The 23,869-nt window shown below is 44.1% G+C and overlaps 1 protein-coding gene across 3 annotated transcripts in view; it reads right to left on the bottom strand.

The window, feature by feature from the left end:
- The window catches only part of CYTH1 (cytohesin 1), a 108,496-nt gene that overhangs the window by 14,306 nt on the left and 70,321 nt on the right, over positions 1 to 23,869 (bottom strand). For 2 of the 3 annotated variants that reach the window (XM_034943008.3, XM_003818268.7), the window contains exons 2-10: positions 21,826 to 21,908; positions 20,372 to 20,436; positions 14,717 to 14,783; positions 14,301 to 14,419; positions 13,851 to 13,931; positions 12,511 to 12,623; positions 10,990 to 11,138; positions 10,436 to 10,547; positions 4,576 to 4,652 (exon numbers count right to left, since the gene is read on the bottom strand). In XM_034943008.3, the coding sequence (XP_034798899.1) occupies positions 4,576 to 4,652; positions 10,436 to 10,547; positions 10,990 to 11,138; positions 12,511 to 12,623; positions 13,851 to 13,931; positions 14,301 to 14,419; positions 14,717 to 14,783; positions 20,372 to 20,436; positions 21,826 to 21,908 (866 nt within the window). Of the gene's footprint in view, positions 1 to 4,575; positions 4,655 to 10,434; positions 10,548 to 10,989; positions 11,139 to 12,510; positions 12,624 to 13,850; positions 13,932 to 14,300; positions 14,420 to 14,716; positions 14,784 to 20,371; positions 20,437 to 21,825; positions 21,909 to 23,869 lie in introns of all 3 variants that reach the window. The other variant, XM_055102206.3, reaches the window with a different exon arrangement.

Genomic DNA, 23,869 nt, shown 5'->3' on the forward strand with positions numbered 1-23,869 from the left:
TTTCCTGACCTATATTCTGTGTCACTGAAATGTGCTGCTAGTGGTGACTTTTTCTAGAAGAAATCTCTGAAGTGGCTGTTGCAACTCAGAAACTCTGGCCAGTGATGTGCCTTTAGAAAGCATCTCACTCTGTGTATCAGAGAAGCCGTGTGTGCTCTGCGTCCATCTCCTCCGAGGGCTGCATGAACAGACCTGAGTTAGGCCATGTACTTTAATGTGGTTGGTAATTTCAATCGCATCCTGCATAAATGTTGTTAAGTTCAGGTGACACTTTTTGGCTAGCCAGCACTTCTCTATGGATGACATACTGCATAGACTCACATTTAGAAGTGACCTCTTTGACCTGAGTAGTGAAACCAGAAAGCTGTCCAGTCACGGCAGCTGCTCCATCCATGCATATAACACCACAAAACAAAACAGTTCAGTTTCCCTGATATGTAATAATTCAAAGACTTGAATAGCAGCCGTGGTGTTGGTTGGCAACTAAAGCACACATAACATATCCTCATGAACATCCCCCTGAAAAATATGTCACAGAAGAACAAGCATTGTTGTCTTGTTGTCAACATCGGTAGACTCTTCAACCTGGATTGAGTACCACAGTGACTCATTAATCCTCTCTAACAATTGTGCCTCAATATCTGCTGCTGTTTCATCAATCTGCCTAGTTACGGTGCTGGCCGAAAGAGCAACACGTGCCACCTTTTGAACCACAGCCTCTCCTAAAAGCGCATGACAAATGTCCTTAGCAGCAGGCAGGATCAACTCTTCACCAACAGCCAGTCCTGGCTTTGGCAATGCGGTTAGACACGAAGAATGATGCTTTCAGCGCAGACATATTTGATGAAGGGGTGGCCTTCAATAATTGCTTCTGTTCTTGATGTTTACATTTTTTTCTTTTGAAAACTCCAAAGGCTTGTCTTTTGATGCAGGGTGCTTGGTCTCCATGCGGTGAGGCAGTTTTGAAGCTTTCATGGCTTTGTTGGGTAGTTGGTCACCACATATTCTACAAAGTGGGCTTGGCGAATGTGATCACCTGTTGAAATGAACCTAGAATTTGAGTAGAACTCTTGGCATTTTCTTTACAATGCAGCTTTATTTTTGTTGGCAGTCTTGGCGTCTTCTGCTGTCTCATCAATGGGTCTCTCCCCCTTTTCAAAGAAGCTCTCCAGTGACGTTTGGTTTTTACTCATTTTGGCTAGGGTTGGTGGGTGGGCTTACCAAAACCATGGCTGAGACAAGTACACAGTGTGGGAAAGAGATGTGGATGGCAGTGGTAAATAAAATAACGGGCAGGCCATGCACGGACTGAAATAAGTGTTGGATTCTGACTTAAAGCCTGCCACCAGATACAGCTGTACAATTGAAGTACATCAGCTCACTTGCCACTATAAAGCCTGCCACCAGAGGCAGGCTAATTGTCACTTGCCACTCACTGATAGAGTTCTGATGAGTCTGCAAGCAACTGATGTATTATTATGGTCTCTGTGCAGTCAAACCTCTCTGCTAACATTCATCTGTACTTGCAGCTGCTCCCCAGCACTAGCATCACTGCCTCAGCTCCACCTCAGATCATCAGGCATTAGATTCTCAGGAGGAGTGCACAACCTAGATCTCTGGCCCACGCAATTTACAATAGGGTTCGCGCTCCTATGAGAATCTAACGCCGCCACTGATCTGACAGGATGTGGAGCTCAGGAGGTGATGTGAGTGATGGGGAGCAGCTGGCTGTAAATACAGATGAAGCTTCCACCGCTCGCCTGCCACTCACCTCCCGCTGTGTGGCCTGGCTTGTAACAGGCCACAGACTGGTACCGTCCTATGGCCTGGGGTTGAGGACCCCTGTATTTGGGGATGGATATCATGCTCATGGGAGACCCTCCATGGACAGTCTTCCCCATTGAATATACAGTCTTGAGCCTTTACTTATGTCTATAACGGCTGCTTTTTTCACTTTTCCCATTTCACCAATGTCCACCCAGCAGGGGATTTTACTACTCCTTGATCAGGGAGGAAAAAATAACAAGTCCCGTTCAGTTTGCTTCCTCCCAGACCTGAGAAACCAGTGAGACTGCCGGGTCTCCTCAAATCCCGGGCCGTGAGGTAGAAACCCTGCACACTGCTCCTGACTGCTGCCCCTGCCACCGCTGCTTCCGCTGCTGCCCAGGGCTGTAGTGCACTGAATTCGTTCTGCCCCTTCCCCTGCTTGGTTGCTATTTTTCCCTACTTATTTTTTTACTAGTCTTTTGCTCTGTTAGGTAATTCTGTGTGGAAGTTTCAATCTACCATCTTAATTCTGACAGCATCCTCTCTGTGTCTTAAGAAATGTATTCAGCACTTTGGGAGGCTGAGATGGGCGGATCACAAGGTCAGGAGATCGAGACCATCCTGACTAACACAGTGAAACCCCGTCTCTACTAAAAATACAAAAAATTAGCTGGGCGTGGCAGCAGCGCCTGTAGTCCCAGCTACTCGGGAGGCCGAGGAAGGAGAATGGCGTGAGCCCGGGAGGCGGAGCTTGCAGTGAGCTGAGATCGTGCCACTGCACTCCAGCCTGGGCAACAGAGCGAGACTCCATCTCAAAAAAAAAAAAAAAAGAAATGTATTTACTGCTGGGTGCAGATCACCTGAGGTCAGGAGTTCAAGACCAGCCTGGCCAACATGGTGAAACCCCATCTCTACTTAAAAAACAGAAAACAAAACAAAAAAAACGGATGTGGTGGCGCACGCCTCTAGTCCCAGCTACTCAGGAGGCTGAGATGGGAGAATCACTTGAACCCAGGAGGCAGAGGTTGCAGTGAGCTAAGATCACACCACCACTGCACTCCAGCCTGGGAGACAGAGCGAGACTCCGTCTCAAAAAAAAAAAGTATTTTTCTCTGTATTTCCATTGCTTGATAAAATGCTACACTTTGCTGAATAAATATTGCTGAATTAAGGATTAAGGTGACACCACTACGGTGGGCATCACGAAAAACCACAAGATTCTAGAATCTCGTAGCATTGCTATAGGATTGTCCAGGACTTAGGAGTACACCACTTAGATGCTTATGTATCATTTTGACCCAGAAAATAGCGAGACAAATTCAGACACGATGTTAAAGACATCGTTAGTGTAGGTGTCTTCAGAAAAAAGGCAAAATATAGGGCAGAAGGGTGAACAAAACAGAAAAAATTGTACCAAGATGTTCACAGTGGTACTTTGGGGGTGAAGCAGAAAGCAGCTTTCTTTTTATTATTTTGCAGATATTTGAAGTGTATTACTCTCATATGAAAAGACTATAACAACAGAAAAGCAAAGCCAGTGCAGAACTTGCAGGGCATGAGCTGAGCCCCTACAACATATGAAATCCCTGCCAGAATTCCCTTCACAGTGATGTACTATCCTCAGTCACCAAACCATCAGAAGCAGCGGCTCTTGCCTGCAGCCTGATGGGCTAGGAAGTGCATTCCCTGGGTGAGAAGCTGCACGTGCATGATGTCCATGGGGATGGAGAACAACGCTAAGTGTTAGACACGATGGAAACCCATCTTCACACCTCACAGCAGAAAATGCCAAGGCGTGTACCTGTTTCTTGGTCCTAAATAAGTGACTGGTGAATATAGTCAGGATTTCAATGTTTTACTTAAGCCCCATTTTGCTCTAAACTGATTTTAAAAGATACTTCTGAGTCTTAATTTTCTCAGTGGGATCAATGACTTTTGCTCCATGAAGATATACTTGGAGAACAAAAGCAAAGCATTCTCAACTCAACGGCCTTGATTTATTTTAAGACAAAAGTTCGATGCCATGGGAGTATGCCCGCTTTGCCCTTACAATGACCAAGAAAGGTGGCAGAAATGAAAAAGCACCCCATCACCAGTCCGGTGAGCCACGGTCTCCACACCAAGTGCTAACTTGCCAGGGTTCTGGGTACCTTGCTTAGAGGGAGCTCTGAAAAGAGCTAATTTATGATTTTTACTTTCTTTGGCTATTATTACAAAAGAGATATATGTATATAAAACACAAATTTGCAGCTATAAGTCTCTCCCACTGAATAAAAACCAACAAAACTTCTTAAAACTCCAGATAATCTCAAATTGACTTTTCCCATTTCACTTCACTTCCTTTTCCCCCACTATATATTTTACCCCTTGGGCTGTTTCTTCTGAAATCACATTTCTGCTAACCCAGAATAGGTGAATTTTCTAAATCACGATTATTTCCTTTTTCTTTTCATCTCCCTTTCAATTAGGGCCACATACTCTTTCTCGGCAACCAATGCAAATTCATTCTTTCTAGCCCAGTTCCAAAACCCATTTCTAGTGCTCCCCCTCCTCCAGGCCAGGTATCTCCTGTCCCACCAGAACCGGGTGCCTGCTCTGAGCCCGTGCCCTTTAAGGCACGCACCTCTTCTCAGGGGTTCCCCATTCTGAGATTTACTTCAGTTCTTGCACTTTGCTTAAACTCTCCCCCATCCCCCACAGATACTGAAGGGCAAATCCAACGGTCTCCTCAACCATGTCTGATTAGAGACACTTGGAACCGGAGGCCTTGCCCATCCCTAGTCTGGAGGCCGACTAGCAGGTGCTCACCGTGGTATACTCAAAGTAGTAAAGGCAGTTGTCAGTCAGAATGAACCAGCGTCTCTTCCAAGTCTTTACCCTGCCACCTGCAGAGCAAAAAGAGATGCACGTTCGACAAGAGACAACCAGACAAGTGCAGGCTCCACGACACACACGACACCCTCTCTTCTCAAAGAGGGTTGGGGGAGAGGCATCAGGAGAACGTGGAGCCCACAACATTGACATCAGTAACAAGACACAGAGCCGAAACAGAAGCGTCTTTCACAAAGTGAAAGCCTGTGGGTACAAGCAGAGCAAGCGCATCTAGGTGACACCTGGAGATGGAATCGGGACGGCAGGATGAGCATGGGTTTGTGGTGAGAAAACCCGGGGCAATAATGACATACAATGCAAATTTGCCAGAGTCAGCAAAAAGCCTATGTGGTAGAAATTGCCAAAGAACAGAAAAAGAGGGAAGGGTCAGCACCTAGTGCAGGCTACTCTGCTACTGACAAGCAGCCCGGCACATAAGGAGTGTTTCACTGGAAGTGAAGGAAGGAGGAAGCAGGAGGGGAGATGCTGGGAGCCTTCAAATCCACACTTTCCCTGGAACATGAAGTAAATCCCCATGGTTCTACTCTCTTCCTCACCTTCATGATTACAGTGAGCTTCTACACTGGCTCTTAACCTTATGTGCTAGTGTCCTGAAAACAAAATCTCCCGGGTCCTGGGTGAGAATCAAAGCAGAATTCCTCTATTAAGGAAGAATCAACTCGTACTGAGAGGTGGCCTCAGGAGCCTTTTCCGTTCTGGGCTTCTCACCTGGGGCTTATAACAGAAACAGCTGGCAAATACAGCCATGGCAAAACAAGCTCTGGCGGTGGTGGCTGGGAGGCTGGCAAGGGCCTCCCTTGGTTCTTTTTAGTATTTCTCAGCACAAAACACTGGGGTCATGGCTGGGCACAGGGGCTCACGTCTATAATCCCAGCACTCTGGGAGGTCAAGGTGGGTGGGTCGCTTGAGGTCAGGAGTTCAAGACCAGCCGGCCAACATGGTGAATCCCCATCTCTACTAAAAGTATAAAAATTAGCCAGGGGTGGTGGCACATGCCTATAGTTCCAGCTACTCAGGAGGCTGAAGCATGAGAGTCACTTGAACTGGGAGGTGGAGGTTGCAGTGAGCCAAGATTGCACCACTGCACTCCCGCCTGGGTGACACAGGGAGACTCCCTCTCAAAAAAAAAAGAAAAAAAAAGAAAAAAAAAAAAAAAGTTGGGGTTGGGGCCGTGAAGTTATGCTGAGACAGACATGAAGGAAGGAAAAATTTCCCCAAGCCTATCTGAATGAAGCTACACCTGCTGTCAAATCGGGACCACAGGCTTTCTCTTCCTCCACCTCTCTCCCATCAAGGGAACATTTTCTGAACATGAACCACTCAAAACTTATCCCTAAGGCCTTGACCTGTGAAGCTATGCATGGCATTCTAGAAACACTTCTTGTGCCTGCTCTTTTGCTAAGACTTAACCTACAGACAATACTGCTTCTCCAATCTTCCTAAATAGCAAGGATCATGGGGCATAAATCTCATACCTCCGATCATGCTTTCTCTCTTGCCCTCATCACAAATAGCTGAGCAAAGAGGAGAATGGTTTTACAGGGATTATTCTAACTGCCAGGACCTGCCTGCATGCTCACACCAGAGAAACCTAAGGGGAGTATGCAAATAATGTTATGAAAAGAAAATGTCCAGCGTAGGTCCTGGCAGACAAGTAAAAGGACCACTGGACTTTCAGGCCAGTTTTTAGCACCCTGCTTGGACGCTGAACCCTAGGCGGGCTTACGTGACTGATCATTAATTGCCAAGATTCCAAATGACACAGATCTAGGTTATGCGAGGGAATTTGCTGTAAGCAAGCACGTGCCCTCCACCTGCCCATCCTGTGCTATATCAAGCAAATTGAGACTCTCTCCCTCCAGTAACTTCTAAGTTTCATGCGAGCCCTTGCCACTGGTCCCTAAAGGTTAGATGGCATGAATTAAGAGAAAACCATAAATGGATACTATGACATGCATGTGGAAAACAGGAAAGCCCGGGCAGAATTAAATAAGGAGGATAAAGAAGGCAAGGACTATATTCAGGATTGAAGCCAATTTGTTCTTAAAAAGGAACCCCCTCCACCAATTCAGAGTCTGAGAACTTTGGTCTTCCAGCCTGGCGGGCCATTGGTTGCCCACGGAGGCTCGGCACAAAGGGAACATCAACCCATGCTGACCTCCCATGCGCTCCATCACAGGACACTACCCGGGGAACCCTTCGGACATAGGAGATCATGGAAAAAGCGAGTCAGATGCTAAAAGAAACAAGATGGAAAGAAATCAAGGAGAAAAAGCAAAGCCAGAAGAAATTCTCTGCCTGATTACAAAAGCTTGGTTATTATGCCTGGACAATTTGTTGCATTACAGAGACCTCTACCATAAAGCATCACTGTGGGCCCACGGGGAACATTTCCACGTGGAAAGAAAAGCAGACATGAAACAAGCAGACAGATCAATGCGCGCCTAGGACAGTCCCTGTGGAACTCACAGGACCACCTCCCACTGCACGGCTCCTCTGGCCTCCTGTGACCTCCCCGAGACATCGAGGCCAGATGCCATCTTCCCCTACAGCTGAGAACAACCTGACAAGTCCCTGAAGCATCTCAGTAACTGTGCGTGTTTGGGGTTGTTCTTTTTAAGTGTAGCTACTGCTCAGGGAATGCTTAGGCACAAACCTGAGGGGTCTTGGGCTAAGAAAACATGTTTCCCCAAAAAAACCAGCAAATGGAGAGGAGACACCAAAACCATAACCAGGAGACGGATTCGGGGCTTTAACGAGGACTCGCTGAAAAAGCGAGGGAGCAAAACAAAACATAACAACAGAGCCGAGGCTGTTAATACCCTTCTCTGATCCCCAGGAAACTAAACACGAGGACTTCAGGGAGGGTTTTTTGGTTTGGACTTGTTTTTTTCACCTTCACTCGGTATCATTTTGAGTTTAGGAAATACCATTTCCCCTTTTCGTGCAAAGGCAAATGTCTTAAGTATCATCTAATTTAGTTCTTTCCCTAGTTTGCTTTTCCATCATGGTAAATCAGAAGCTTTCCATAGCTTTGGGAAGTCAAGACTTTGTTCTCTCTGGAGTAAGTCTCAGCTTGAAAAAAGAAGAAAAAAGAAAGACTTCCTTCTCTTCTTTCTCCTCTTCCCCACGTCAGAGATTAACTTTCAATCAGGCTGATGAATGGACGTCAAATTGAATGTCAAATTGAGTATCAAACATAGCGCATGTCTTAGCCAATAATTCCAAGTGAAAATGTCATGGAAACTTCCTCTGCTTTTACAAACCCACTCTTAGTATGTTTTCTTGCATTACTGCATTCAGTAATGAATATAACATATACTCCTCCAAAAAGGAAAAGCGAAAATTGCTCCAAACCCCTGATCCTGACCAGTTCCCTAGGGACTGTACAATAAGTTAGAAGCAGCATTAACACTACCACCGGCAATTAAAAAACAAAATAACCAAAAATAACGAAATCAGAAAATGCTGCAGTAATGACAGTGGCCTAGCAGAGCGAGCGAGCAGGCTGAGGGTTACATACCTCCTGGAGTTTGGGGCAAGGAAAAGGAGAGCCAAAATCATGGAAACATACAAATGAGGGAGAAAAGAAAATTAAAACAAAGAAATTAAACCCGATTCCTTAATCTTAAAGTGCAATGTATCAGTCACATTCATGCCTGCCTGGGGAGAGAGCTGAACTAAAAACACTCAACGGGCAAATGATCCCACTACTGTCTGGCACGTGAACGAGGGGCTCTTACATGCCACGTTCCACCTCATCAAGGCAAGATTTGAGGCACTACTGGAAACCTGGCCCCAAAGATGCCACAAATCGGCTTTTACAAAGCCAATGTTTACTAGTATATCCAGAATCAGAGCAAAGAAAGCTAAGGTTATTTCAGGGAAAATTAAATGTCTTTCTTGAGATGGCTGTCACTTTTTAAAGTGTGTGTAAGAATGCACACACATATACCCATGAATACACATGTACTGATGTGTATACACAAGAATACACATTCTTATGGCTATATGCATACACAGACATATACACACAGCTACAGACGGCTGGAAGCCCTGCCTTCTGCAGCACATAAACACAAAGAGTGATACTAAGTGTGCTACAATGAAAACACAATATTCAGAGTCTAGAAGGATTTGATGGAGGTTTAGAAAAAGTAATGCAATGAGCTAAAACTGAGTCCCACACTTGGTTAAATTTTCTCTCTTTTAAAATACGAGATGCCTCATGAATTTGCATGTCATCCTGGCCTAAGAACCAAGATAATCTTTGTACTGTTCTAATTTTAGTATCTGGGCTGTCAAAGCTAACACTTAGTATTAGCATTTAAACAAATCTCGCTGGAGGGGGAAGTAAATCCAAACTTGAACACACTTTAAACGTTTCCAGTAGGTTTCCTTTTAACTCCATCCACTTGGCAATAGGAATGTGGAAGGGAAGGCTGCCTATGGGGTTAGTAATTTTAGAGCCTTAACTTCAAAGATTCTGCTGGCTTAAAGATACATAAAATGGTGGCCAATTCAAGAGATATTTAAAACTGATCGGTGAAGTGGTGCTGTAAGGGGAATTTATGAATTAAGTCATTATGTATAAGCACAAGGACTTGGGATATGCCTTTAAAAGGAAATATAAAGTCTATTGCTATCTGACCTAGTCAGAAATAAAGGATTCCATTTTAGCCTTCCCAGATGTGTCAGTAATGACCAAGAGAGTACTGACTTCTAATCACTGGGGCGAGCAGTTGGGCTGGTATAGGATGGAACAGCCCCTGCTAATGTGAGAACCCAACTCATCAAAGGCTAAAGCAGAAGGCAACAGAGGAAAGTACCCTGTTAGTGTCCAAAAAAAAAAAAAAAAAAAAAAAGGACATCATTATGTCCAGAGAGTCTAGAGCTCTATGTTCTGAAACCATTAATAAAGTAAACACATGTGGACATGAATGTGTATGAAAACCCTACTAATGTCTTTCCTATTGATTACCCTGTCACCTTCACGGCAAGGCATGACCACAAATCTCAGCAATACAAGCTCACCACTTCTGGCAAAGGGAAGAGAAATGCATTTTCAGCTTTTCTAAATGAACAAAATAATTAATGTGGCTGATTCAGATTGAAAAGGAGGGGAAAAAAAAAAAGAAAAAAAACCGCTGCCCAAGAATGAGTAAGAGTGCTGTGGATTGAGCTGCAGCCAAGGGCTCTAGGCTTGCCATGCACACTGCCTGTGGGGGAGCCAGATGCAGAAGGAAGTGACGATGCACTGGGGTGGGGGCAGGAGCGCCAGGTACAAATCTGTGGGATGGGAAGTAGAAAGATGGACAAGGTCGGCCACCCTCCCAGTGGTTATGGGGACAGGGAAGGCAAACGCACCAGGTGCTCAGGGAACTGCCTTGAAACAAAACCTGGTCAACCAATTCAAGGGTAAAAATGTGGAGCACAAACACATGTGGGCAATATTTATGGTGGAGTAAGTCTGTCCCCAGTAGTCTCTGTGTCCCATAGGGGCAATGACTATGAAGTCACTTCCTTTTTGGAAGCCGACCTTTGTTAGAACAGAACTCATACCAAAATCTCTCTGGAGTCCTCTGTAAGCCACCCCCTTTCCTACATGGTGCGTGTGTGTCCATGAATGTGTGTGAACATGCATGCGCGCGCACACACACGCACGCGCACACATGCACACGCACACACGCACGCACGCACGCACACACACACGCACACACACCGCCTTTCTTCCTAAGTCTCAGCTTTAGGAGCCCTAACTCAGAGATGCACTTACCGAGTTTCAATAGCCAGCCTTCTCGGTCTGGGTTGAAGAAAGTGTGAGTGAGGTCATTCCCGTCGTCTTCTGGGATTTTAAAGGGTTCATTTTTTATGCTCTCATAGAGATTCTGGGATAAAAGATCACAATTTATGTCTCTGATTCTAGAAATATTTTTTCCTCCTCCCCTTTCTCTTCATTCATTCCACAAGCATTCATTATGTGCCTATAGTAAGCCAAGCCTGCTAGATGCTGAGACTAGAAGATTATGACCATTTCTGCTTTCAGGCAGCTCACAGTGACAAAATAAATAAGCCTTCCCAATTAGGAAAATAAAGAAGCAGCCTGACTTCTATTCAAGCTTTTAGTTTCATGTTTACAAACCACTGTCCCCTCCCTGATTCCCTAGCTGGGCCTTACTACCACTTTCTTAATGAAATTCACATGGTTAAACAAATTAAAAGAGGAGACCCTTGATAAATTGTGTGTTTTTTCTTCCTTCCTACAAAAGACGATCCTGTTCCCAGTGAACTCTTTCTTGACTTGAATGAAGACCGTTCTTCCTTGCTTACCCGGAGGAGCTCCTCCGGCAGGTCTCCCCCATCATTGATGCCTCGGTTCATGGCAATGAACCTCTCCACAGTGGGCTTATCTTTGACATTGGGGTTGTGCAGACTGGTGTTCAACATGATGATGGCAAAGGAGAGGACGTAACAAGTATCTAAAGATGAGAGAAAAGCAAAGGGGAGCCGCTGCATGCTCAGATGTTCAGAAACATCCCACCCGCAAGAGCAAGAGTGATATCAGATGAAATCAGGAATAAAAAACCATGTTCTCGGCCAGGCGCAGTGGCTTACACCTGTAATCCCTGCACTTTGGGAGGCCAAGGCAGGCAGATCACGAGGTCAGGAGTTCAAGCCTAGCCTGACCCACATGGTGAAAACCCGTCTCTACTAAAATACAAAAATTAGCCAGGCGTGGCTGCACGCGCCTGTAATCCCAGCAACTTGGGAGGCTGAGGCAGGAGAATTGCTTGAACCTGGGAGGCAGAGCTTGCAGTGAGCCGAGATAGCGCCACTGCACTCCAGCCTGGGCGACAGAGTGAGACTCCATCTCAGAAAAAACAAAAAAACAAAAAAAAACCATGTTCTCAAAAGAATGAGATGAATCCACATGTACGGGTACACTCCAGGGCACACTGCTGTCTGAAAGGAGCAAGGCACGAAAAAGTACATAAAGTATTCAAGACTTAAAGCTGTTTAGTTTTTCAGATTGGAAAGGAGAATACACACACTGTAGAAACTCTGAAAAACACAATGTGTTTAAAACAAAATGACCTGTAATGACCCATAATCCCACTATCTAGCAATAATTTATTTTGCTTTATTTCCTCTAGGTAAATATGACTATGTATAACTCATCACATATTTATCTCACAAATATATACTGTAACAAAACTGGAAACAAACAAATACATACATATGCTTTTTTGCTAATCTTAATATCATTCTCCTATGTCAATAAAAATTCTTTGTAACAATATGGGTTTCTTTAGTTTTTGTTTTGAGACAGGGTCTCACTCTGTCACCCAGGCTTGGTGTGCTGTGGTGCAATCATAGCTCACTGCATGTAGTCGTAAACTCTTGGGCTCAAGAGATCCTCCTGCCTCAGCCTCACAAATAGCCGGGACTACAGGCACAAGCCACCACACCTGGCTAATTTTAAAAAATTTTTTTGGAGACAGGGTCTCATAATGTTGCCCAGGCTGGTCTCAAACTCCTAGCCTCAAGCAATCCTCTCACCTCGACCTCCCACCCAAGGTGCTGACATTACCAGTGTGAGCCACTGCATGCAGCTAAAACATGGTTTTTAATAGCTGTGTATTTCGTAGTTCAGAGGTACCACAATTTAAATTCATAGTGCCTTAATGTCAGACTTTCAGGTTATTTCCAACATTTTACTATTATAACTACCATTGAGTAAATGTTCCTAGGCATGAATCTCAGCCCTTTTGTTTTAGAAATTATCTGGTGCCAAGAAAATAATCCAGTGTAAAATGCCCATTATAAACTAGGATGAATGATCGTATTTACCCGTGGACTGGAACACGCCATTATTGCACTGACAATATCGCTGGGCAAACGCCTCCATCATCCGGTCGATCTTCTGGGCCTCTCCGGGTAGCCGGAAGCTCCACAGGAACTGCCTGAGTGGGTAAAGACAGAGTGTTCCAGAACTTGGGGAGGCAATTTATTTCTCTATGAATTGTTAAACTGCCAATGATTTTTTTTTCTTTTTTTTTTTTGAGATGGAGTCTCACTCTGTCACCCAGGCTGGAGTGCAGTGGCGTGATCTTGGCTCACTGCAACCTCTGCCTGCCGGGTTCAGGCAATCTTCTGCCTCAGCCTCCCGAGTAGCCGGGACTACAGGCACACGCCACCATGCCCGGCTAATTTTTTGTATTTTTAGTAGAGACGGGGTTTCACCATGCTGGCCAGGCTGGTCTCAAACTCCTGGCCTCAAGTGATCCACCCACCTCAGCCTCCCAAAGTGCTGGGAGTACAGGTGTGAGCCACGGTGCCTGACCACTGCCAATGATTTTTTAACATCAAAGTGCAAAGGGAACCCTGCTGGGCTGCAGCCTTCTGTTACTGTAACTCTGAACAGATGCAAAGTTGCCGTCCACACCACTGTTACCTTGATCAAAAGTAAAATTTTTCTTAGGAAAAAGTGAAAAATTAGGAGGGAAACAATTCCTACTGAGGAGTGGTTTCCCTCCTCAGAATAATATACAAGACTGAAACATAGATAATGCTCATTTTAAACAAACGCTATTTCCGGAAACAATATGGGTGGCAGAAAAAGAGAAGATTGTCTTGTCAAAGCATTAACAATTGATCCCTTTAAGTCAAAGAAAGAAAGACCCACAGCTGACAGGTTTAATTGTGGATTATTTCCATCCAGCTAAATGACAGCACAAAAGATGAAGTCATTATTTACACCTACAGCAGTGAAAATACAGAATGACAGTTTCTTAAAAGGCATGAGGTAACAGATTTAATAAAAAATTAAGGTTTACTTTTTTCTTTCCAAAATGAAATGTATAACTACTTATTCCAGGGCAAGAAATTAAAGGATTTTCTAAACTGAAAAATTTCAAAATTTAAGTATTCATCAATTTCTAAAACCTCAAATGTAAGACTCAAGGAAGAGTGTTACAGAATCGGCCTCCAGAACGTAACAGAATTGAATTCCCCTTGACCATCCAGTCATTCCCAGTCAGAGACCAATAGATTTCTTCCCTCCAAAATACTTCAAAATATTCAAATCATACCCAAAGATATAATTTCAATAAAATGCCCCCCAGGACAGACTCATGATCAAAGGCTAGCCTCCCACTCCTTCCAAAGGGGCTCACCTCAAGAATACTCACCGTAGTGCCTGGACGAGATTAAGATCAGTGAACTCATGCAGCTCCACAAATGCATGAAGAACCTGGATATTAAACTCATCTCTATCGAGAAAAGACAAAAAATGGGAGAGAAAGCAGGAGTCAGGCACCAACACTGAGAATCTCCAGCCAGGCCATGTCTCCTACACTGCGTCCTGTGGTCCTGTGGCTCCTGCCCAGACAGCCACTTGCGCACACTGTCAGCAAGAAGACTGGCTAGCTCTGCTGACTGGCTGAACAAGCAAGATGTCCCCATGACCCCCAGAAAAGACCTATCACTATTCCCCAGAAAAGCCTCCCCTCAACTCCAGTGGGGCTACAGATGCTTTAAGGCAAAAACCCCTCCAAGAACTTCAGAGTATTTGGGAGTTTGTTTCTTTGTGTCGTTCCTGAACAGCCTTCCCTAGCATGCGCATATCCCCAAGGCCTTACCTCTCCCCTAGGTAGTCGCCGATGGCTGTCTTGTTGAGCCCTTCGCCTTTATATAAGAACTGGGCGATGTCTTCACAAGTGTTCTTCAGGAGGTCATTCTCTATTAAGAACTGGATCCCCTAGAAAAAGACAACAAAGACATCAACGATGCTTTGCTGGGAAACAGTTGAAAAGAAGGGGAAAGGGCACAGGAAGAAATGGGTGTGGGTGCACTGGAATATTTAATAAATACTTGCTAAGTGACCTATAAAGCCGGGGAGTCACAGTTTAGGAACAAGGGCTTAGTACATAACATTTGCTCTACAAAACGGCAACATGAACTGTAACGCTTGGAAAAAAACGTTTTTAGGGTCTATCTGAGCACTATTAAAAAAACCCATCTAATATGGACCACTTCCCGCTTCTTTCTCACTTACCTTTTTAGGGTCCATATTAAATTTTTTTCTGCCCATGGCTACCTGTTTGTTCCTCTGCATGTTTTTCCTGTAAAACAACCATCACAGCCATTTTAGTACTTCAGGCCATCGGAAAGGCTTGAAAGACTAATAGGATTTCCACTGATAAACACAGGTTTTTGCAAGATTTATCCAGGAAAGCAACAGGCATAATCTGGTGGAACTATGAAAGGCCAACTGAAACCTGAAGCCTGAACCTGGCTCCAAGCTCCAAGCTCATTTGCTCCTTCTACCCTGGAACAGAGGTTTTCTTTATTTTTTTTTGAGACAGGGTCTCTCTCTGTCTGAAGGCTGAAGTGCAGTGGTGCTATCTCGGCTCATTGCAACCTCTGCCTCCTGGGCTCAAGTGATCCTCCCACCTCAGCCTCCCAAGTAGCTGGGACCACAGGCGCATGCCACTATGCTCACTGTGTTGCCCAGGCTAGTCTCAAACTCTTGGGCTCAAACGATCCGCCTGCCTCAGCCTCCCAAAGTGCTGGGATTACAGGCATAAGCCACTGTACCCAGCCAGTTTTCTTTTTTTAACATGATTTTTAAAAAAACTTTATCAGGGTAGGCCGGGCACAGTGGCTCATGCCTGTAATCCCAGCACTTTGGGAGGCCGAGGTGGGTGGATCACAAGGTCAGGAGTTCAAGACCAGCCCAGCCAACATGGTGAAACCCTGTCTCTACTAAAAATACAAAAATTAGCCAGGCATGGTGGTGGGCACCTGTAATCCCAGCTACTCGGGAGGCTGAGGCAGGAGAATTGCTTGAATTTGGGAGTTGGAGGTTGGAGTGAGTGGAGATCCACCACTGCACTCTAGCCCGGGTGACAGAGTGAGACTCCGTCTCCAAAAAAAAAACAAAAAAAACTGTATCAGGGTATAATTTACTTATAATACTCCTACTGTAGGTACATATTTGAATTTTTAGTATACTTACTAAGTTGTGCAACATCACCATAATCCAGTTTTAGAACATTTTCATCTCCCCTACGGAATTCCTCACACCTTTTTACAGTTAATCCTGACTTCTACCTCCATCCCCAGGCAACTATTAATCTATTGTCTGTCTCCACAGATTTGCCTATTCTGGACATATCATACAAACAGAATCATAAAAGATGTGGATTTTCAGATCTGGCTTCTTTCATTAGCATAATGTTGTCAAGGTCATGGTGCTGGAGCGTGGGCCAGTACTACATGCCTTCTTGCTGCTGGGTCATCTTCCATGGTATGGATAAACCACATCTGTTTATCCATTCACCAGATGATGGACACTTAGGCTGTTTACAGTTTGGGACAATTATGCAGAAGGCTGCTATCAGCATTTACATATATGTCTTTGTGTGGACACGTTTTCATTTTCCTTGGGTAGATACCCGGGGTGGACACTGCTGGCTCATATGGTACATCTATATTTAACTTTTTAAGAAGTTGCTAAATAATAGGCAGTTTTCTTGACTGTATCAGAATGAAAAATGCAGATTCACAGACCAAGCTTCTCAAAGTCTGGTCCACCAACCAGCAGCCTTGGGAGCATATCAGACGTGAAGACGCTCCGCTCGTTTATACATACGCGTCACCTGGGGCCTCAACAAAACAGATTCTGACTCTATGTCTGAGAAGGGGCCTGTGCTTCTGCTGTATGTTTAACATGAGCCCATGTGTGGAGTCTGAGTAGCAAGGCCCTGGACGGGCTGAGTAACTCAGAAGTACAAGGGGCAGAACCTGGGAATTTGAATTTTTAAAACCTCCTGCAGTAATTCTGGTATGCACCCAAATTTAAGAACCACTGCCATCAATATCAACAGTAATTTCATAATCTCCGAGAGCAAAAAAGTTGCTCGGAAATAAAATCATAAAATGTTATTGGCTTGAAGAACACATGTGTTCTCTAGCTAAATCCATGGAGGGAAGAAAATATTCCTAAGTGTTTTGAGGGTTGGTGTTTTTTGTGTTTTTGTTTTTGTTACAGGCAGGGTCTTGCTCTGTCACCCAGGCTGGAGTACAGTGGTGTGACTGTGACTCACCGCAACCTTTAACTCCTGAGCTCAAGTGATCCTCCGGCCTCAGCCTCCTGAGTAACTAGGACTACAAGCAGATACCACCACAACTGGCTACTTTTTAAAATATTTTGTAGAGACAGAGTCTTGCTATGTAACCCAGGCTAGTCTTAAACTCCTGGCCTCAAGCAATCCTCCCACCTTGGCCTCCCAAAATGCTGGTATTATAGGCATGAGTCATCGCATCCAGGCTGTTTTGACCTTTTGAAAGGAACACCTGAAAACTGTGAGTAGTATCAGAACTTCCAGGTGTAAGATAATCTGGGATCCCCTGTCAACAGCTGCCTTAGGAAACAAAGTCATGGGGGAAACACCATTTAATTTCAGCCAGAATGAAGGGTTATGACCAGGTATCTAGAAATTCCTATTTAACTAAAATGATTGTCTAATCATTTTTTTCTAAATCCAGGAAGATTACTTTGACCAGTATTTCCAAACAAATACCACAAGGAAAGGCCTGTTTCATGGTTTCCAGTGTAAGTGGTGAGGCAGCATCAGAGGTGCCCACAGAAGCAAGGGGTGAAACTCCTGGGAATGCTCAGCTTCCTGGGCCTCAGTCCAGTCCTCACCAAAGGCTTTCCTGCAGCCACCAGAACGCACACTCCCAGATCTCTGCCAGTCACAGTCTGTGCCACATGACTGCCCGGGACACACACCAGAGATGGCTCCCTAATTTCATTAGCTAGCCAGCTCACTTCTCCATCTGCCCCACTTGGAGCCCTATAGCTCTAGGCCTTAGGCAGCTACTTCTCTAAGGGGCTTTCCCCAGCCTACACAGGTCTGACACCCCAGTTAAGGTGTCCAAAGCGAAACAGCTTACTGCTACTGGATCGCCTTAGTTAACTGACGCGTATACATTTCAGAAAGTGAAATCCTGTACTACATGAGTATATTATTTCTGCTTGATTAAATAGTATTTAGGATCATTCCTATAAAATGCATCAGATCGTCGATGAGAAACATGAATTCTCTCCTATAAGAAATGTAATGCCGAGCAAATGTAATGCCTGCTTGACAAACAAATGCAGGGTGAGCCTGAGTACCCGTATGGATGGATCCTCAGGGATGTGCAGAATCACTTCCGTCTTGGCGCTTTCGATACTGGAAAACCATTTTAAGTTCCAGATTAAAAAATAATAATAACCTAAAGACCACTTCCTGACTCACAACTTCAGATGCAATTCATGAGTTACAAGTGTTCCCAAATTCACTGGCTGAGTACTTTGGATGCACTCACGTTCCTGGTGTCTGCGTTTCCTTGCTGTTCTATGGTAACTGACAGAGAATTAATCAAGAGAAAAACAAAGGGCACACTGAATTCTGAATATGTGTGTGCAGACACCAGAATATACAGAAAGGAAACGTACCAAAATATGAATCCTGATTATCTCTGGGGTAAGTGTTTATGAGAAATGTGTTTTTTATACTTTTCTGTATTTTACCAATTTTCTGCAGTAAAGGTGTATTATCTTTATAATCAGAAAAAAGCCTTTTTTTTACATTTTTAAGATCGAGGTAAAATTTACATTTAACAAAATGCACACATCTTAAGTGCACAGTTCAATTTGTTTTGATGAGTGCATATACCCTTGAAGCACCACTCAGATTAATACAGAATATTCCTGCCATCCCTGTAAGTTCCCTATGGCCCTTCCTAGTCAACCCCACCCCACCCCGCCCTAGCAACCACCTCGGAGGCAGCACTGTCATGATTTCGGCTAGCACACTAGCACAGCTTAGTTTGCGTGTTCTAGATGCTCACGCATGGAAGCACACGGTGCCCACAGTTTCTTTCACTCATCACAATGTTCCTGAGATTCATCCGTGCTGCTGCACGCTAGCAGTTCATTCCTTCACACTGCTGAGTAATAGTCTATTACCTCGACCTGTTTATCCAGTCACCTGCTGGCAGCCATTCAGGGTATTTCCAGCTTTTGGTTATTTTACATAAGAATGCTATAGATATTCTTGTACAAGTCTTTGTATGGACATGTTTTCATTTCTCTTAAGTAACTAGGAGTTGAATTGCTGATGAAACTGCCAAACTTCTTTCCCAAATGGTTGTATTATTTTATTCTCACTAGCACTTGCCAACATGAGGTACCATCAGTCTTTTTAATTCTAGCCATCCTAGGGGATGTGAAGTACCGTTTCATGGTGGTTTTAAATTACATCCCCTACAACTAATGATGTTAAGCATTTTTCATGTGTCTACTACACATACGGCTTCTTTTGTAAAGTGTCCAAGTTTTTTGCCCATTTTTTTATTTGGGCTGCCTTTCTATCATATATTCTAGATACAAGTCCTTTTTCAGATATATTTGTTGCAAATATTTACTTCTAATCTGTTGCCTGTTCATTTCTTTTAATAGTTTTTAATAGTTTTATCTTTTATAAAAGCGGAAGTTTAAAATTTTTATCAACTCCAACGTATCCGTTTCATTTAAGCTACGAGTGTTTAAAATGGAAAGAGGGGAAACTAATCCAAAATACCAAATGGACAATACAGAGACTGGCCGTGGTGAGCTGGCTGCCTTCTGTGGAGGACTCAGCCTCACTATACCCTGAAGGCACTGCCCACAGGAGTCTAAAACAACAAATCAAACAGTCCTACAAAGCCAGACAGGAAGACTTAGGCTTAGAAAAATACAGACATGTAGTGAATTGGAAACAGCTCATTTATTGCATTAAGCAGTCAGAAAACGGTCTGGGAACCCCATTCAAAACTAAACTCTCAAAGTCACTAACATTTCATGAAAATAAAAGGAAAAAAAAAACAGAGTCCTTGTCCTTTTATACTATCATTGCATTTCTACATTTTCTTCCCTTAAGCATTAGGAAGGTGCAAATAAGCTCACGATTATCCTCAGACATGACTGGGCACTCCAGCCCTTTGAAATCGTATCAGCAGCATTCATTAAGCTTTTCCTTTACACAAAGGAAAAACAGAAACTTTAAAATGCACACACACAGTGGACAACAGAGGGGAGTAATTCGCATAAAAATTTAGGAGCAGTTTAAGGCTTTCTGGGACCTTTGAAGTTCTCCAGTTCAATTTTTTTTTTTTTTTTTGAGACGGAGTCTCGCTCTGTCACCAGGCTGGAGTGCAGTGGCGCGATCTCAGCTCACTGCAACCTCCACCTCCCGGGTTCAAGCAATTCTCCTGCCTCAGCCTCCCGAGTAGCTGGGACTACAGGTGTGCACCACCACACCCGTCTAATTTTTGTATTTTTAGTAGAGACAGGGTTTCACCATGTTGGCCAGGATGGTCTCGATCTCTTGACCTCGTGATCCACCTGCCTCGGCCTCCCAAAGTGCTGGGATTACAGCCGTGAGCCACCACACCCGGCCTCCAGTTCAATTTTTCAAACACTGGAAGAAGCTCCTATGTTCAGGAGGCCTTGCGGTGAAGGATGGAAGGCAGGCATTATGGGTGTGTATGTGCTTGCTAGAACTAGAAAGACACAAAGCTGACTTTTTCCTTCAATGTGCCACGTAAGCATAATTAAGGCCTGGGTGCTTTAAGAAATTACAACCACAAAAGTCACCTGGCAGCAGGGCAGACTCACCTTTCCTCTGTGGATCCCAGGTTTTCAATTTCATTAGCTACTTCTGCTATCTCATCCTTCAGCCTCTATAAAACAGACAGTCCAGAGTCAGCAGGAAAGGCAGATGCAGATCAAATTAAAACTTCTAAAATCTCACATAACTCCCTCCAACCAAAAACAAAATAAAGCAAAATGAAACAAAATATGACAAAAATGCAAAAAAGTAAATTAGGAAAATTCATGTTTCAGAAATATTTATTGAGTGCCTACCAAATAGTAAGCATTCCAGAAAACACCAAGGTAGAAAAGAATACAGCCTCTGACCTCAAGGAGTTTACGGTCTAGGAAAGTTTATAAGCATATATGCTGTGTGAAAAACAAAACCTGGCTGCCTCATCACAATCTTTCAGAACAAGTCTGCAGCTTACTAAACACAAGCATGCCAGAAAATTCAGAGGACAAAGTCTCCTACCCAAAGCCCAGGCTGCAGAGCCTGCAGTAGCTGTGCCAGGGCAACAATGCCACCAAGCGGCTGGCAAAGGGAATGTCTGATCAAATCGGCTGTGCATCCGCACCCACCCTCCTCATTCCAGCACACTGTTGGTCAGAATGGATGGGCTCTCACGGGGAAGTGGGGCTTAAGTGGAGAGCTGCTTAGCTTTCTCACGATCTACCAGTGAAGCAGAAATCAAAGGATCAGGGAGAACTATCAAAATATACTTAAATCAACTCCAGAGCAAGTCAGGTCTTTCCTCATTTTGCTACTTTGGGCAACAGGATTCCTTCCTTAACCCCACTCCTAATGTTTTGCGAAGAATTCTGAAAGAATAACATTTGCTGCCTTAGGGCGAAAATAATCCAACTATTGGCTTCTAGACTTATTTCCTACAAGCTTGATAGTTACAAAAAGGAACTTGGAAAAATTGTAATTGTAAAATTGCTATCACTAAGTACATCTATAGGGACCAGAAATTATGCTGTCTTTTATGCTAAGTCCTTCCAACTGTGTAGCAGGTGTTTTCATGATCTGACAGATGAAGAAACTGAAGTTCAAGGAACCGGAACTCTCTTGTCTCAAATCATTCAGCCAGTAAGCGGCAGAGCCAGGGCCAGGGCGTGGGCCGAGCTTCGCCTGAAGCCCACGTTCTCATTGCCTCTCCTCATCCACTCTGCTCCGCAAGGGCAAACACAGCAGAGAGGACTACTCAGGAGACAGGAGTCTTGCAGGCTATCTCCAGCTCTGACAACCGACCAACTGGGTGAATCTGGACAAACCACTCAACCTCTCTGACATTCCATCTCCTCAGCTGTAGAGGAAAGGTGACTGATTATCAACACCTACGCTTTGTGCAGAGCTGTAGTGAGGGCAGGTCAAAAGTGTCTTGAGGAGACACTCTGCAAAGGACACCCTTTCATACAAATGGAACTGTCACTGTGGTTCTTACGTTGGTGAAACCACCATGCCACTCTCCTACCTGAATGTCAGCCAGCAGCTCCTGTTTTCTCCGTCGGATGTTCTCCAGTTCTTGACGCTCCTCTGCTGTCAGGTCACTGGGAACTACAAAAATGGAGGGCAATGTTACAAGAAAGCTTTTATCTCGCCAAAAATCAAGGAAGATCCAGAGGCCACAAAAGGAGAAAGATATCAAGAAAGAAACTAGAAGTCAGTTTCAGAAATGACTGAGTGATAGAAATAGTTATGGCTCCAATTCTTATCAGATTTTCTAAAGAAAGGAAGGCCCTTAAATCACACAGAAAAGCTCTGAGAAAGAAACTCTTGGAAGGAAAAACGAGAGAGGAGATTACTGAAGGTTAAATTAGGTTGGCTATGAATGAAAAAGGATGAATATTAGCTGAGCACCTGGCCATTTTCATCCCTTCCAGCTGGGAGACTTCAGGCTGACATTTAATTAATCTCTCTAGGCCTCAGCTCCCTCATGGTCAAAAACAGAGTCTCCGAGATGGAAAGATGTCCATGACCCCCTGAGGTGGGGAGGGGAGGCAAGAGGCAAAGCAACGTGTACGAACAATTTTGTGCCATCTCTGGGAGGGGTTTGGAGAAAGAGACTATGTATGCACTGAGAAATAAAAAAAGTCTAGAATATACACCTAAAATCAGTGCTTAACTCTGGGAACTGGGACTATGGGACTTTCTCTTTCTGCTTCATACCTTTCTTCATTGTTTCGATGTTTTACAATGTGCTCTTATCATCAGAAGAAAGTTACTTAATTCCCAGATCACAGCTCTCACCACAAAATACTTCTGCCATCCTCCAATGGCTCAATCTCCCCCACCTATACAAACAGGAGATTTGGACAGACACCCTCTAAAATGACCCTTCAAGCATGCTATGGGAAGCCATGTGGGCAAATGAGAAGAACAAGCATTAGAATCAAACAAACCAGGTTCAAATCCTAGCTCCAATCTACCAAATATCAAATTAGGTCACTTCAGACAAGTTATGTAACCTACTTGGGTCACATTTCATCATCAGTGAAGTGGTCCCACCATCACCCACTTGATAAGGCTGCTGTGAAGATGATGTAATTAAAGTGCCTCAAACCCTGCCTGGTGCTGAGCAGAAGCTCAGAAGTGTTGGCTCTTGTTCCCTCCATGGCACAGCAAAGGGCACCCACACTCTCAAGGGTAGGGGTGGTTTGAGGGTCCTTCTATCCTTCAGTGGGTGCCTATGTGAGCCTGAGCTGCACTGTACAATATGGCGGCCAGGAGCACCACGTGACATTAACCACTTGAAATGTCACCACCCAGTTTGAGATGTGCTGTAGGTATAAAATATACACCGAGGCCGGGCACAGTGGCTCACGCCTGTAATCCCAGCACTTTGAGAGGCCGGGGCGGGCAGATCACGAGGTCAGGAGACTGAGACCATCCTGGCTAACATGGTGAAACCCCGTTACTACTAAAAATACAAAAAATTAGCTGGGCGTGGTGGCAGGTGCCTGTAGTCCCAGCTACTCGGGAGGCTGAGGCAGGAGAATGGCATAAACCCAGGAGGTGGAGGTTGCAGTGAGCCGAGATCCCGCCATTGCCCTCCAGCCTGGGAGACAGTACAAGACTCCACCTCAAATAAATAAATAAATTATATATATATATATATATATATATATATATATATATACACACACACACACACCAGACTTTCTATAAAAACAAAGGAAAATGACTTTTTAATAATATTTTATATTGATTGCACATTGATATAACTTAATGAAATGTATTATTTTAATTGATCTCAAAGGAACTAGTATGAAATAAAAGTGCATCTATGGCTCATATTATATTTCTAGACAGCATAGAGTTGGAATTAACATCTCTGCTTGAGAGCAGTTAGGATACACATACTTTCCTTCTGCCCATGGCATTAAAACTTAATCTACTACATTCACAGAGCAGTTACTTTCCCCAAATATTTCATAAAAATCACAAGAGGGTAGAAACAATAGACTACAGTGAAGCCTACAGTGGGTTAATTAGCTACATTAGAAAAGCCGACTTTT

This window comes from Pan paniscus, chromosome 19, assembly GCF_029289425.2.
Source record: "Pan paniscus chromosome 19, NHGRI_mPanPan1-v2.0_pri, whole genome shotgun sequence".
Classification (NCBI taxonomy): domain Eukaryota; kingdom Metazoa; phylum Chordata; class Mammalia; order Primates; family Hominidae; genus Pan; species Pan paniscus.